Source organism: Macrobrachium nipponense, chromosome 26 (genome assembly GCF_015104395.2).
Source record: "Macrobrachium nipponense isolate FS-2020 chromosome 26, ASM1510439v2, whole genome shotgun sequence".
Lineage (NCBI taxonomy): Eukaryota > Metazoa > Arthropoda > Malacostraca > Decapoda > Palaemonidae > Macrobrachium > Macrobrachium nipponense.
In genome coordinates, this window is record NC_087215.1 from 33,622,470 (window position 1) to 33,637,672 (window position 15,203).

General features: G+C 38.1%; 1 protein-coding gene across 1 annotated transcript in view; it reads left to right on the plus strand.

The window, feature by feature from the left end:
• Positions 1–15,203, plus strand: part of LOC135200166 (mannose-6-phosphate isomerase-like) — a 148,704-nt gene that overhangs the window by 73,679 nt on the left and 59,822 nt on the right. Inside the window, exons 5-6 of the mRNA XM_064228527.1 lie at positions 1,978–2,145; positions 5,280–5,482. Coding sequence (XP_064084597.1) covers positions 1,978–2,145; positions 5,280–5,482 — 371 coding nt within the window. The remainder of the gene's footprint in view (positions 1–1,977; positions 2,146–5,279; positions 5,483–15,203) is intronic.

Here is a 15,203-nt window from a genome sequence, read left to right on the forward strand (position 1 = left end):
AAAAAACTTTTCTATGTTGACGTAAATTACGTTCGGTCGACACCCAAAAGACAATTTATCTCGACGTAAAATATGCCAATAGGCGTTTAAGGGGTATCTGGATTTTTGGGTGCCGATCTCTGGTTAGCAGTGCCGATATCTGGTTAGTATGCCAATCTCAAGTTGACAGCAGCGCCAGTCTCTGGTTAACGGCGCCAATATTCGGTTAGCAACGCTGTTAAGGAGGTTTTTAGTGCTGTTATTGCCAATTTTCGGTTAGCAGCATCGGCCGGGAACAGAACCCCTGCTGTTAACCGAGGGCTGCCTTTACCTGGTTATCTCTCCAACTTTGAAGCTCTTTTTCTTTAGCTTCCATTATGCTTCTATTTTCAAATTCCAGCAACACCTCTTCATCTTCAATTTTTTCTACCCGACTATAATCCCTCAAGTTAACCCACCCTTTGTCACCTCACTGCGAGTCTTGTACATTGTACGAATCAGCCCATGCTTTGCTTGATCTTTTTCCTGCAAGACTTAATAGTCCATTCTTCTACTTGTCCTGTATCGTTGTTTATAGCTCTAACTCTATTTCCTCTATTTCCCTTTTTGAATTTTTGTATCTCTTCCATTAACTCGCCTTCTATTTACTCACTTTCCCCAGCATCTTCCACTGTTTCCTCTACCACATCTCTTTATATAGCCTCTTCTGTGTCTGCGTTCCTTCTCCCGCCTACTATTATCTCCTCTCCTTCCTGCCAATCTACATTCCCTTCATTTGAGCCATCTGATCTACCTTTCACACCATGGGATTTATCTTTTCTAGTAGAGATCTCTTCTGTTTCTGGTGATCGTCTTTGAATCCTAGTGACATGTATTCTAGCTACTTCTCTTAAAGAATCCCCATGTTTAACTACTATTGTTTTCCCCGATACTCCCACTACCTGAGCAGGTCCTCTCCATTAATTTTCATTTTCCCTCTTATAAAATACTCATCTCCTACCACAGCCTCTTCAAATATATGTTCTCTGATGTTTTTGTTTAACACTATTCTTATTTTATTACGCGACTCATTTTTTATAAACGCTTCTCTGGCCTTGTGCATTGCATTCAGTGTGTCCCTTACCATACCTCTTCCATCCCCTTCTCTCTGCTTGCAGGACTTGAACTTTCTTCTCCCATTAGGTTAGGCAGTGAAGAGTATTTTCCAAATACTAATTGGTTGGGAGAGAAACCTCCATTATTCATTAAGCAGTTCCTAGCACTCACTACCCATTTCAGTGCTATGGACCAATCTACTTCCTCCTCCTCCTCCATCTTACACTTCCCTTGATCATGCCTATGGTCTTTTCACATAATCCGTTGCTTTACGTAGATTCTGATGCTGTGGCCATCAAACGGGTCAGGGCAGCGTTGAGCCAGGTCTTCTACCAAAGAGGTGTAGACCTGGGTAACTCCAAGGAGCAAGCAGGCCTGCCCCCCAGGTCCTTGGCGGTTCCTCGCTGGGACGAAGCCAGGGTCCTGGACGCTCAGAAGAAGCCTCCCTTCAAGCCCCTCAAGGGCATCATGGACAGGGCTCTCACGCTCAAGACGGTGTTCCTGCTAGCCTTAGTTTCCCCCAATAGGGTGGGTGAGTTTCACAGCCTCTCCTACGAGGTTTCCCACTCGAGGGGCTGGAAGCAGGACTTCACAGTACAACTGCGAGGTTTTCCTCCTGTTACACCTTTCAGTGTTTCAGCGCTGAATGACCTACTAGGTCCCAGTGCTTGCCCTTTGGCTTAAGTTCTATAATCAGTTCAATTCTACACCGTCCAACCTTGCCAAGAGATTATCCTAGAATAAACATTTTAGGTCTGTGGTAGAGTTTTTATTTTCAAGTTAAATCTAAACAGTAAGTTATTCCTAGAAGCTACCAATTGAAAAAATGATGAAATATATTTTTTGTGAATTCAGTGTTTATAAACCTCATGGCTTGTATATAATAATAATTATTATTTTTAGATTCTACCAAAGGAAATGAACTTTTACGGGACTTGTTTCTGACTCTGCATGAAAAGTACCCTGGAGATGTGGGCTGCTTTTCTATTTATTTGCTGAATTATTTCACTCTTCAGCCAGGAGAAGCAATGTTCTTGGGTCCAAATGTTATACATGCTTATCTTTATGGAGGTAAGAGAGTAACTGATTTTTTTCTTTTTTTTTTCTTTTTTTTTTTTCATTAGGTTACTGTATGTGTCCCAGTTCATGTTAACAGTAGAATCTCATTAATCTAGTTTTTCATTTAGTATAATTGGAGAACTAACATATTTTCTTTCATTATAAGCTTGAAATATAAAAACTGATAGGCATGTTCATGAAGCTCACAACTTCAAGTGATTACCATTTATCATTATTCATCAAGATGACTTTCAGTTTAGGGTAGGAACAGCATTCATGGTTTATTAACCAAGTCAAAAATTGAATTAGAGCACAATTGCATCTTGGTTTAATTTTTTTTTTTTACAGAATCAGTAAGCAAGCAAAGAACTGCCAGTTTTAACAATAACCAAGAATTTGAGTGCTGAACATTTTTTCTTTGTATAAATTTATTTCTCTTAATCTACTAAAATCAGTTGTTTATCCATGAGCAACATATTCCACCAGTATACAGTTACAGTATTCTTGACAAAAGGACAAGAATTTTCTTAATTTTTTTTTAGCTTGAATAAATGCTCTTTTGGCTTAAAAGTTTCCTGTAGCTCATCTGTCTTATTTTGTTGATGATTCTCAAACATGCACCATGAATAGGCTATAGAATAAAATCCACAATTTTGTCTGAAAACAAATGAGTATGTTTTATATAAAAAATTAAATCCAGGAATAGCTGTGCTTTACATGTGTGTTGACTTAAATGTCTGTCTTATGCTATCATATCTATAAATTTTATTACAGGTATTCCTCATTTAACCCTCTCATGATCTGATGATGCATAGCGCGTCAATAATTTTTTCTGTAAGTGCACAGATGACAGGCCGGGCGCGTCATATGTAAGTTATTTTCTGGAAAATTCACGAAAAAAATGTCAATCATAGAAAACGTAGTTGATGCCATTGGGTCGACAGATGATGAATCTCGAAGAAAACACAAACCTGACGCAGCTAGCTTACTTAGCTACCATATAAAACGTCAACCTAAGTAGGTTGGAAAATCTGAATATTGCACTCCGTAAAAAATTAGCATTTTTTAATCAATTACAGTTCATTGGCAAACTTTTATAGCAAAATTATTGCCTCCACATGAAAGATCAAACATTTGTACACAATTTAGGTATAAAACAAACTCCCCAAACCTAATTATATTTTTCATGATTATTTCCAAAAAATATCAGATTTTTCTTAAACATTTCATGTTCATCACATTGTTTTTATTATTTCTTAGCCTCTTAAAGATGTGCCGATTGCTTTAGGAAATAATTCAGTCATTTGCCCACATAACAACACTAACGAGAAGCGTATATCATTTATAGTTCGGATGTACCAAATTTTACCAAAAAAACTTTTCCATGCGTGTGTTCTTTACGGCCCGGGGAAAAAGTCGTGTACCTTACAGCCTTATATTTTTGGCCTGTGCGCAAGAGGGTTAATGATGGGGTTCCGTTCCAGCAACCACATCGTTAAATGAATTCATCGTTAAAAGTGTTATTCTCTTTATTTTGACTAATAGCATTAATTTTCAGTCATATTACACACAGAACTAGTTGCCGACATAGCCTACTACTTGGCAGAGTTCTAGCAAGGCTTTTTATCATTTTATTACTCATATATTTTAACTTCATCATTTTATAACTTCATAATGTATAATTTTCTTCAAAATAGTGTAGTTATTCATATTTAGCGTACATTCCCAAGTTAGCCTACTAGTAAGTCAATACAATACTAAGTCAATACAGTGCTAAACTTTTCTCAGAATCTGCACATTATTTAGCAGTGACTTTCATATTCTAAATTTGATATTTCATAATTATTGCTATTAGTTTCTTCGTCATTTATTTTTATTATAGAGGGTAGTGAGATGAAGAATATAATGAATGAATTTCAGCGATCACGGGGCATTTGAATGTCGTCGTCAAAACGTAAACGAAGCGCAACGCCATCTATTGAGGAAAGTGAACACTAAACTACTCGCTAAGGGGATAAGCGTTTTCTAGCATTGATAAAGATTTATGCTTGAACTTATTACCTCTAATATCATCTGATCTCATGGTTGACATATCAAATACGTATGTAAATACACAGTTGTATAAAAAATTATCAGACTGTATTACATGTAAGTCTTTCAAGCATATTAAGAGTAGGAATTCGTGCATGCCAAATGTCTCTTTGTTTTGACTGACATGGTAGAGACTTCTCAAGTGGAATATTTAAAAAAGTATATTTATTTTCAAGTTAGTAAAAAAACATATTTGACTTCACACATTTTCTTTTCATTACTAAGAATTATTCTCACTAAAACAGGAGATAAGGTATAATTTTTGCTGTCTTTGAAGTTGTAAACAAACCAGGGGAGCTCCCAGCCCATAGAATGCAGACTTCAAGAGTTCAACTGTATAGCTTTTCTTTACAAAGTATATTAATGCCTTATTTATTGTTTTAGCCATAGATTTCAAGGTTTTCAAAACCTAGTCTAGGCTAGATTATTGGCACTGAATAGCCTTTCTGTTGTCCACCATTGGTAATGCTTTTATTTTCATTTTGTTTGTTTTTTCTCTGTCTTCATGTTGTTGTTGTAAGTCTGAGTCGTCATTAAATGAGGAGTACCTGTATAGTTGTCGTAGTAAGTCCGAGTCGTCATTAAACTAGGAGTACCTGTATAGTTATCAAGATGTTAGTATAGTATACTAAAATTTCATCATAGAAGAGGCATGGGCTTATTTATTAAATTGAGAAACAAATACGTTTGCATATCTGGACGAGAGTATGCTCTGTTTCACGATTCCAGACACTTTCACAACCAGTTCTATTAATACATACAATCTTAATCCTTTGTTGGTTATAATTTGTTCAATAACACCTTTAAAGCTCTTCAGTGGCGTGGTTGGTTTGGTGTTTGCTTCTCACCTTGGTGGTCGCAGGTTCGATTCGCGGCCATTCCATTGAGGAGTGAGAGATGTGTATTTCTGGTGATAGAAGTTCACTCTCGACGTGGTTCGGAAGTCACGTAAAGCCGTTGGTCCCGTTGCTGAATAACCACTGGTTCCATGCAATGTAAAAACACCATACAAAAAAAAAATAAATAAATAAATAACACCTTTAATTTCCTTTTAGATTGTGTGGAATGCATGGCCTGTTCAGATAATGTTGTGCGAGCAGGTCTAACTCCAAAGTACCAAGATGTCGAGACCTTAATTAATATGTTGGAGTATGAGATGTTACCAGCAGAATTGCGAAAATTCAAAGGCAGTGCTATTGATAAATACACTGTTTCATATGATCCTCCAGTTCCTGATTTTGCTGTTGATGTGATAGAGGTATGTTCAAGTATATTGTCTCTGTTTCAAACTAACATGGTATACATTTTATCAGCCCATATTATCTTTCATTGCAGTAGCTGATTTTTACCTCGGTGCTGTTACCTTTTAGCATAATGCTTACTTATATAGTTTAGTTTAACCATTCTTTGCTGGTGTACAAGCATGTCTCGTTTCTAAAATAAATATGGGTATATCACATGTATTGGAAGCCAGTATGAGAAATGTGTTTTTTTTTTTTTTTTTGCAATCATATCAAATCCTAAGATCATAATGTATCTGCTGTGCATAATACTTTATTGGATCAAATTTTGTTTCAAAAAATATTACTGCAAACTAAATTAAATTAGGCAGTCCCCAGTAATTAGCGATAACTGATTTTTTGGTGCCGATCCCCGGTTATTGGCTGTTGGGAATGGAACCCCCACCAATAACCGGGGACTGCCTACAGGTTTTCCATAGTATTTTTTCCCATTAATTGCTTATTCCCTTGGATTTATAAGTGACAAAAACCTTGTTAATGCCTGTAATTACTGATTCTCTTTTTTAAAGACCAGTATTCTGAAATATAGTAAGTTTAATCAAGTTAAGGCATATTGAGTTACCCATACACATTGTTTCGTATTTTTGTATAGTATGTTTATACACACAGGTACTATATCCTTAAAACAGTTCTCTGTGGTATTAACCTTCAACAGCAGCAGTTAGTAATTAATTTGCTATTTGATTTAATCAGTGGAAATCAGGCAAAAGTGACTACTATTTTATAATGTTTTGGACCTGAAGTAATATTTCAAATTTTTAAAGTATAATTTGTATTTTCCTAACATACAACCCTGAGGTCGTTACATATGGGATTAACTTTAGGCGAACTGGAAATCCAGCTGTTTAACTTTTGCAAGGTGGCTATGGTTTGGCCCAGGTAAGAGAATGAGGGATGGTAAGAGGCTGGGCCCTTTATGTAAAGACCTCAGGTTTGCATGTTAGGAAAAACAGAAATTACCCGAAAAATTTGTCATTTGTTCCAACACGAATACAAATTGTCAGTCTTGACATATGGGAGATTTACTTATAGAAGGAGGATTATGAGTAAATCTCTGAACTGACTGGTAGATTGGCCCACCTGGGTACTCTCTTCATGGTCATGAAAGATCAAAGGAATGAGATTGTACCTCTGACCAATTAAACGAGAAATGTTCAATCGTCAGACTTCTGGCCATTTTGAATTAAAGGAATGTAAACTCTTTGATTCAAACAGGTTTGGATGATCTCATATTGTTGGAGACTATAAAGCTAAGAATAACCAACTGGTTTGTTCATAGTCCTTCTCTTCCCTTGCTAGAGAGAAGGAAGGATTTGCATCTTCTAATCCAAATAGAGCTAGATTATAAATAGGATACTCTTGAAAGTGTAAAAAGAACTGTGTTTAAGTTCCAAGAAAGGAAGTTTAGGAGCCTGCCACCCTGGTTAATGTTCCAAAGAATGAAAACCATGGTACTAACTTGGTGTCGTTGCCATCAAAGGAGTTCCTGTTCGGACACCGAGCTTCCTGAAACTGTCGTAAGATCCACATGATATTCTCACCTCAGGTTGTGGATCAACTAGTAACTGCAGCAGCTATTGCTTACATCTCCCATTCCTCACAGGAAGTTATTGATCTCCCAATGAATCAAGCAACGCAACAAGAAGTTATAAGCCCAAATTTGAAACATGGATTCAAAAGATGTCTCCTAGGTGCCAACAGCATCTGAAGTTTCTTGGAGGTCACTTACTCAAGTACTAACAACTAAATAGATTCACATGAGCCGTGCATCTGATGTCTAGGCTTGTCCCTTACAACACTCATGATTGACTGTTGATAAGCCAATCACAGGGCTGGAAACTGTCTTGCTCAAGAGTTCACATGGGAGCAGGATGTTCCGACCTCTTGTTAAAAAAATTATAGCTTTCATTACACTTAGTTTTACCTGCAGAAAAGGAGTGTTTCCAAATTTCATCACTAAACTTCTTCAAGCCAATGATTTAAGGATTATGATACAAGAATTATGTACTTTAGTAAACTTGATGTTAAAATATTTATAGTGAAATAAACATGAAATTCTTAATATGAAATATATTCTTTCATTCCTTACATGAGATCCCAGTGTATTCATCATTTATCATCTTGTGTTTCATCAGTTTCATAACTTAAATGTAGTGGAAAATAATGCTACCAAAAAGATTATAGGTAGGGCTATCAATATGAAAATAAAAAGCAAAAGATTAAGAATATTAATCTCTCTTCTCTTATCTTCGTATAGTTAGGTGTTGCTCAAATGATCACTTGATGATGTCATTATCATGATCACGACATCTTGAGAGAAGAATTCATATGGGGGGAAAAAGACTTCATTATCGTCACTATCATTATTGCCATCACTCTTTCATATCCTATAGTGAAAATAAAAAAATCATTACTTAGATATTGATACCGTATGAAGGAAATTCATTTATCCCATTGATTTTCCTTTCCTACAATCAGTCCCCATATATCCCTCTCATTATTCCCTTATCTTGTATATTACGATTTTCTAAATAAATCTTATATCACTATAATCCTTAAATCATTGGCTCGAAGATGTTTAGTGATGAAATTCGGAAACACTCCTTTTCTGCAGGTAAAACTGAGATGTAATGAAAGTTATAATTTTTGAACTCTTGAGCGAGAACCAAGAGTTCCCAGTCCTGTGATTTGCTCATCAATAGCATCGTAAGGGACAGGCCTAGACATCAGATGTGAAACCCATAGTCCCAACATTTCTAACCATGAATGCAAAAGATGTTGAACAGAATCTGGTGCTCTAGAAGGTCACCTATCCAAATATCGACCCAACCCAATCATTGTTAACTTTGCTGATTGGCAAGAAGTGATATTTTCAATGTGGCATGGTTGATGGCAGTTATGCCCACTCTCCAAAGAGGCAGAGCCAAATAGTAACATCTTCAGTGTCAAGATTGGAGTAATTGAACTTCTACCTAGATTGAACAATTCTTCAAAACATCGAGGTGTCAAGACCGGTTGTCGTTAACACTGACCCTAGAGACCAAACTTGTCTGTTATACATCCATCCTCCTGGAATATATCTAGTTGACTGCTGTGCAAACTCATGCATCCATACTGTCAATGGAATACGCACCATCATTAGTGGAGATGATATAACACCAGTCTCACTCTTGTCGACTAACGAACCACCATGGTACTGTTCCTTAACAAGATACGGAAAACCTGATTTCGGATCCCGAGACTTGTAGAGTCGTAAAGATTTAGGTTATTGAGGTGCATAATAGGTCGCTAGGCTAGGTTAGGTTTGGTTAAATACCCAACTTATACCTTTGGAAGAATAGGTTATTATCCTCTGGATAATGTAATGAAACAATAAGGCCCAGAATATTGAAGTGCAGGTTTGGTATAGTTAGGCTAGTACCTTCTGGTTAGGTTTGTTGGTAATTGGCCTAACATAACTCAACCACCTTGTAGAGCAGGAGACCACCACCTGGTGGATGCCATTAGATAATAATTTCCATATTGAAATGCAGGACTGGTAAGGTTAGACTAGAACTAGTTAGGCGAGGCTAAGTTAGGTCAAGTACCCAACCTAACCTCTTGAAGGGTATGTGAATGCCCTTCGGTTGATGCTTTGAGGCACGAAGTATCTCTGGAGGGGAAATGAAGAGTGCACAACATCCCAAAGGGATAGTTGTCGTCTCACCATTAGGCCAAGTCATCTCGCCTCTCTGAGAGAGGATGGGAAGGAATGGGGAGAACTTGTTGAGGACCAGGACCCCCTTTCCATCTTCAAGAATTAGTCTTCATCATTAAGCTAAAAAGAATTCATTCGATCGGTTGTAGTCTTTATGGAAAGGAATTTGGATATACTATGATGAAAATGACCATTGAAGGTTGTAACTTTTGTCGGAATTGTCTGGGAGAACCATTTGTTCATTCAAATTCGTTGGTCGTTTGTTTGGTGATGTAGATATTTACTAAAAACGGAGGCTGACCACTGCCGTCAACTTACATTTTGGAAGGACGTAAAAATTAGCAGAATGACCCTATTTGCTCATATGTAGATGGTATGAATACGTCCTCTGGCCATTACGAGATGATCAAACTAAAACACATACGAAAGGCATTCCACAGACATGCTGTTGATGCACTTGCACATGGGTTGTCACCTTTCCAGATGTCCACAGAACTAATATGAATGCTCTTTGCTCGACAAAACTGCATGAGGCAATGATCAGACGGGAATCGGTGCTTCAACATGGCAGGGCCATAGGCCATCCCTCTCTCTCCCCAAACATTCACAAGGGAGAGTTCAATAGTACATTCGTAGATACGCCATCCTGATACAACTTAACACCCCCCTGTACAACAGCTGTTTGTCCATGCTATCACATTCATAACGAACCCGATTTCTTCTAGGAGAGTGAGAATGTGAGAGATGACGAGAGACTGAGGAGCAAGGCTGAATGGTTGACTGGATTGAACTAACTGCATGTACATCTTCATGGACGCGGACATGCGACAGGACATGGTCATGGAAGCTGGAACAACAGTCAGAGGGGCTCCTGGGAGAGAGTGAATAGGTAGGAGTTCTGGAATGACAGAGACTAATGACACAGACATGTGAGCAATGAGGCAACAATGGCCTAGGCCGGAAACACCTCTGCAGCCATGCAGAATCTCTCACGTCCGTCATAGGATTGTAGGACCCAGAAAGAAATGGCTGAACTTCTGAAGCCTTCACTACAATGGATTACTTAACAGTAGCCTTGTCAGCCTTCCTACAAACACTAATGGGGGTGTCAGGGAAGATGAAACTGCCATAGATTTTCCAACCGCTGATCTCTGCTTGGAATGAAGTACTGATGGATGAGAAGCAGCTGGACGGGACACCCCCTCATCAGAAGACGACCGTGAGCTGGGGTGGGAGAATCACGGCCATGGTCAGATAGAGACAATGGAAGAGAAGATTGAAATAAGACACAACGCTGCTTCTTCACAACACTGGTGAACTTCTCTCAAAAAATTATGTCACTGTCAACCACTGCTTTCATAAGAGCATCAAAAGACAGAGTGCCAGAGGAAGCCACCACCACCACCAAAGGTTTCCAGAGCTCTAAGAGGGATATGCTGCCAACGGAGGAGAACTGGTTAGCCGCTGCAGACATCAACTCAAATTGCTGGTCAAGGTACACCAAAGGCTGATGTGCCACACCGGAACCGAATATCCTGGTACAGCTAAAGGGAGAGCAGCAGGGCTGACAACTGTTGAAGCAGATGACAGTAAAGCAAGAGGACAGGAAATGGGATAATAGGCCACCAAAGGTTGGTACTCCTGGAAGGCCTAGAGAGGCCCCATTTGCCAGCCATCTTCTGAGACTTTGATCTTGAAAGAAAACAAGATGACATTTCCTCTTCACTCACTTGGGGGGGGGAACTTAACCACCCCAAGAGAGCTGGGGTAGCCAGAGAGAAAATATCTTCTGTTCCCTCGCAGGGGGAAACCTGCCTACCCCAAGAGAGGGGGTTAGCCAGAGAGAAAATATCCCCTAACCCAACTTCCAAAGTCGAAGCTATGGAAGAATGGGAAGGGGTAAAATTTTTCGAGGAGGAAGCAACTGGAGGAAGAAGGCATGGAAGAGACCAGGATACTGAGAAGTGTGGCCATCGAAGGAGGAGAAAATCCCCTCCAAGATGGCACTGCCACCCTTCTCTGATGCTTCCTCTTGGCAAAAATCCTCAACTGCTCAGGAGGTGAAGAACAACATTCAGAGGGAAAGAGAGTGAGCCTTCAAACCACCCTCCAAATGGCCAATAAACAAGACAGGAACTGTAGACGGGAACTCCCACTGGTCCTGGAGAGCAAGTCGTGACCAAACGCACTGTCTTAAGATATCATGACATCAACCTCAGTGTTGAGGGAGGGGGGTTGCTAGGTTTCAGCAATTGGTATCTTCATACAAAACCCTCGCTTGAAAGCAAAAAAACTGCCTGATCTCTCAGCCCTCCCAACATTACAACATTCCAAGAAACTGTGTAGTTGAAAATAAAAAAATTTGTTCATGTTTGTTCACGAAAAAGCATTTCCAAATGAAGAAAAAAATGTCAAAGCTTTAAGTTCTTGAGAAAGAGGTGAGTAATGTCTAAAAATAGAACAGTTTGTATCAAGAGTTGGAAAACAGAATACACTAAACAAACACCAAGGAATTAAGTGCTGGGTTTGCATAAATCTGAAAAAAAGTAAGTACTACTGAAATTATATATAAGGAGAAGGCTCCAAATCTTAATACGGACTTTGCAGCAAGAATAAGTGAATACATAATTATAATTATAGACAGAAAAACGTTTGTTTCAGTATATCAACATATAAGTATCAATAAAAAATATAAACATGCTTAAAGCAAAACAAATATATTTAAACAGAAAAACATGTTTAAGTGTTTCAGTTTATCAACGTATAAGTATCAGCAAAAAAATATCAACATGCTGAAAGCAAAAGAAATGTATTCAAACACAGAAAAGAGAAAGTAGAACAGCAGATCTGAGAAAAAAATGCACATCTCTACAATGGCAGCCAAAGAAAACTGCATGTAATTGAATGCCCACCTACTTGGTGGGTGGTACTTCTGCCCCTACTATCGGTACTCTGCAAGTTTAACAGCTGGATTTGCAGCTTGCTGAAAGTTAATCCCAAACATAAAGACAAAGGGTTTGTATTCACGTAGGAACAAATAAATTTTAGAGAATTACAGAGGAAATTAGCAAGCCTACCTGTCATAGATATCAGATATGTTTACCAAATGAAACAAGAAATCCTAAAAGTTATTTATTCCTCTATTTATATAAACCTTTGGTCTTTACATATGGGATTAACTTGCAGCACAAGCTGGAGCCAGCTGTTTAAAGTTGGCTACTGATGGTATGGGAGGAAGCAACACCATCTAGTTAGTGCATCCACTTTTCCTTTTGGCAGCAGTCTGAGAGAAATGTGTCTCTGCTGGTGCCTATCTTTAGACTTAATTCATTCTTAGTAATTTCTTTTCATGTTTTCGTAGAATATTGTTTTGATATATTTTGCTCATTTGGAAATAATGCAACCTTACGTCATGTTATACTCCACAGTAATCCATTCCAGAAGGCTGTTCGAAGTGCAATTTGTTTGAAATAAAGGGAATCAGGATAATTCGTTTCAGCCATCCCAAAAAGTCCCCCTTTTCACACATTTTCTATTGTTAATGTGTTCAAGAGTTAAATTAAGTGTGTAATGAAACTGTATGTTATATGAAGTAAAATATTTGAAATTTATTTTTTCTCTACAATTTATGAACTGTTTAGTGAAAATGGCGCCCAGCTGGCTGGGGGATGGAGGGAGAAGAGATGGGAACCCTTTGAGAAAGCCGAATTGGTTGTAGTATGCAAAGCTGATAACAAAATCAAATTTATTCACATATTAGGTACAAGGATAATCAAAGGAATTGATAGTGTGTGCGTGTCTGAGAGAGTTTTTTTTTTTTTTTTTTTTTTGCATTTGATGTTTTCATATTTTATCGTTATGTTAAATTTATTGTGAAATAATATTTTATTATGTGAATTGGTACTGCTTTTACATACATATTATATTAAAGATTTTACCATCTCTTCTCTCCTCAACAATACCACGACGCATAATAACTTAAATCATTAATTAATTATTCATCAAAAATATCAATGCCCCTCCTCTACCTCAAGTTAGCTGTGTATCACCGCAACGATGAATGATTTTGTTTATCACTCATGCTAAATTTTATTGTGAAAAGTTTTGTTCCTTCATTTACTATTTGTTAATATTGTTCAACTAGACCGTCTCACTCGGCGCACTGAACACTGGCTCAATTAAGACTTTCTTTCTTTTTTCTGTATTGCATTAGCCTTAATGTTATTACTACTGTAATTACACTACTATACTATTAAAATTTCTAAAAGGTTATCGAACAATAAAGGTCGCCGTGAATGCAACCGTATACATACTACATTTTCGAATTATGTTTACATTTTGTGGATGGCCACTCAGAGTATAAGTTGAGTGCAGTGATGTGGAATTATTCCTTGAATAGGCTATTTATCATGAAGATATGTCTATAATATATAAGGTGAGAATAGTTTTATTACCTTTATTGTCAGTTAATATCATAATGTGAATCTGTTCATGTATGTTGGTGGTTATCGCACTGCAACTAGGCTTAGCCTACCAATGAACGTCATACATTAACCTTGAATAGGCTATTTATTATGAAGATATGCCAATAATATATAAGGTGAGTATGGTTTTATTGCCTGTTAATATCATACTGTTAGCCTTTTCATGTATGCTGGTGATTATTGGACCACGGCTGAGGCTTAGCCTACCAATAAGCATCATATACGCAACACGTTTGCCCTGTGATGCTACGATTCATACCCGTGATATAGCATGAGAAGCAGTCCAAGAAAAAACCTGTGACTAACTGATTCCGTGGTTTCTGATCCGCAACTAAGCGATGCCCCACTGTATTGGCGCCAATACTACATAAGAGAGGTGCCATTAACTGGTTATCAGCGCCGAATCGCCAATTTACGGTTATTGCCGATTTATGCTTATCATCAAGCCATCGGAACAGAACCCCCACTGCTAACTGGGGACTACCTGTACTCTCCATTGGAGTGACAGCCAGTCAATTTCAGTTCGGGTGTGTGCAATTCAATGCATGTGGCGTAGCTTCAAGAACCACCATTCAGTGTTGGATTTGCATTAGTTAATCCTTCTTCATGTTTTGCTGTAGGCCATGACTGTGTTTAACCTGGGATTTCCTCCCCAACAGTGCATCTGCTGTTTGTGCAGCTCCTGCCCAGATCGTTGTCTTTGCCTTCCTTCCATTGTCATAGGCATGGCCGAATGTATCTTCAGTGTTAGAACGAGAGTTCCTTGCGCACTTGTGCTTACTCTTCCCTGCAAGTTTCCTTTCGAGAACAGTTCCTATTTCCAAGGAAGGAAGTACGTACGTATACATAGCTGTGCAATGTTTCATGCCTGTGTCTTTGCTTCATGATGTATGACCGGGAAGGGAGGAAAGAAAGGCCCTGGCTAAGCAGTAGCTGCTTTGCCTTACTGTTATACAGCTGTGACATTTTGGCGTTGTTGCAGTTTACTGAACGTCTACAGCCAAAGATTTGCTCTCCATGGAAAACAAGTGCAGATGTTGCATGACTGAGATACAACTTTATGATTGTTTTCACTGATTTTATATCCTCTTTATAAGTGAAAATCACCAATAACCAAAAATCAGTGATGTATGGTGCTTTTGGCACCAATAGCCAATTAATGGTTCCTCTGTTAGGTATGTATTGGTGCCGATAACTGGAAATCAGCATATTATGGTGCTGAAAACTGCTGATTTTTGGTGTTAGACCAGCGCCATAAAACAAGATCACCAATAACTAAGTCCACTGATAATTGGGGACTGCCTGAAATTATCAATTGTATGACTGCATTGTTTGGAAAAGTTATTTATACCAAAATGATAATGAATTTTGAATTAAAAATTAATATTATGCTATCTTAAATGTTGTTATTACCATAATTATACTACTGTTTTAATTTCTGGAAGATTACCAAACAATAAAGGTAGCTGTGAACGCAACCAAATAACTAGATATTTA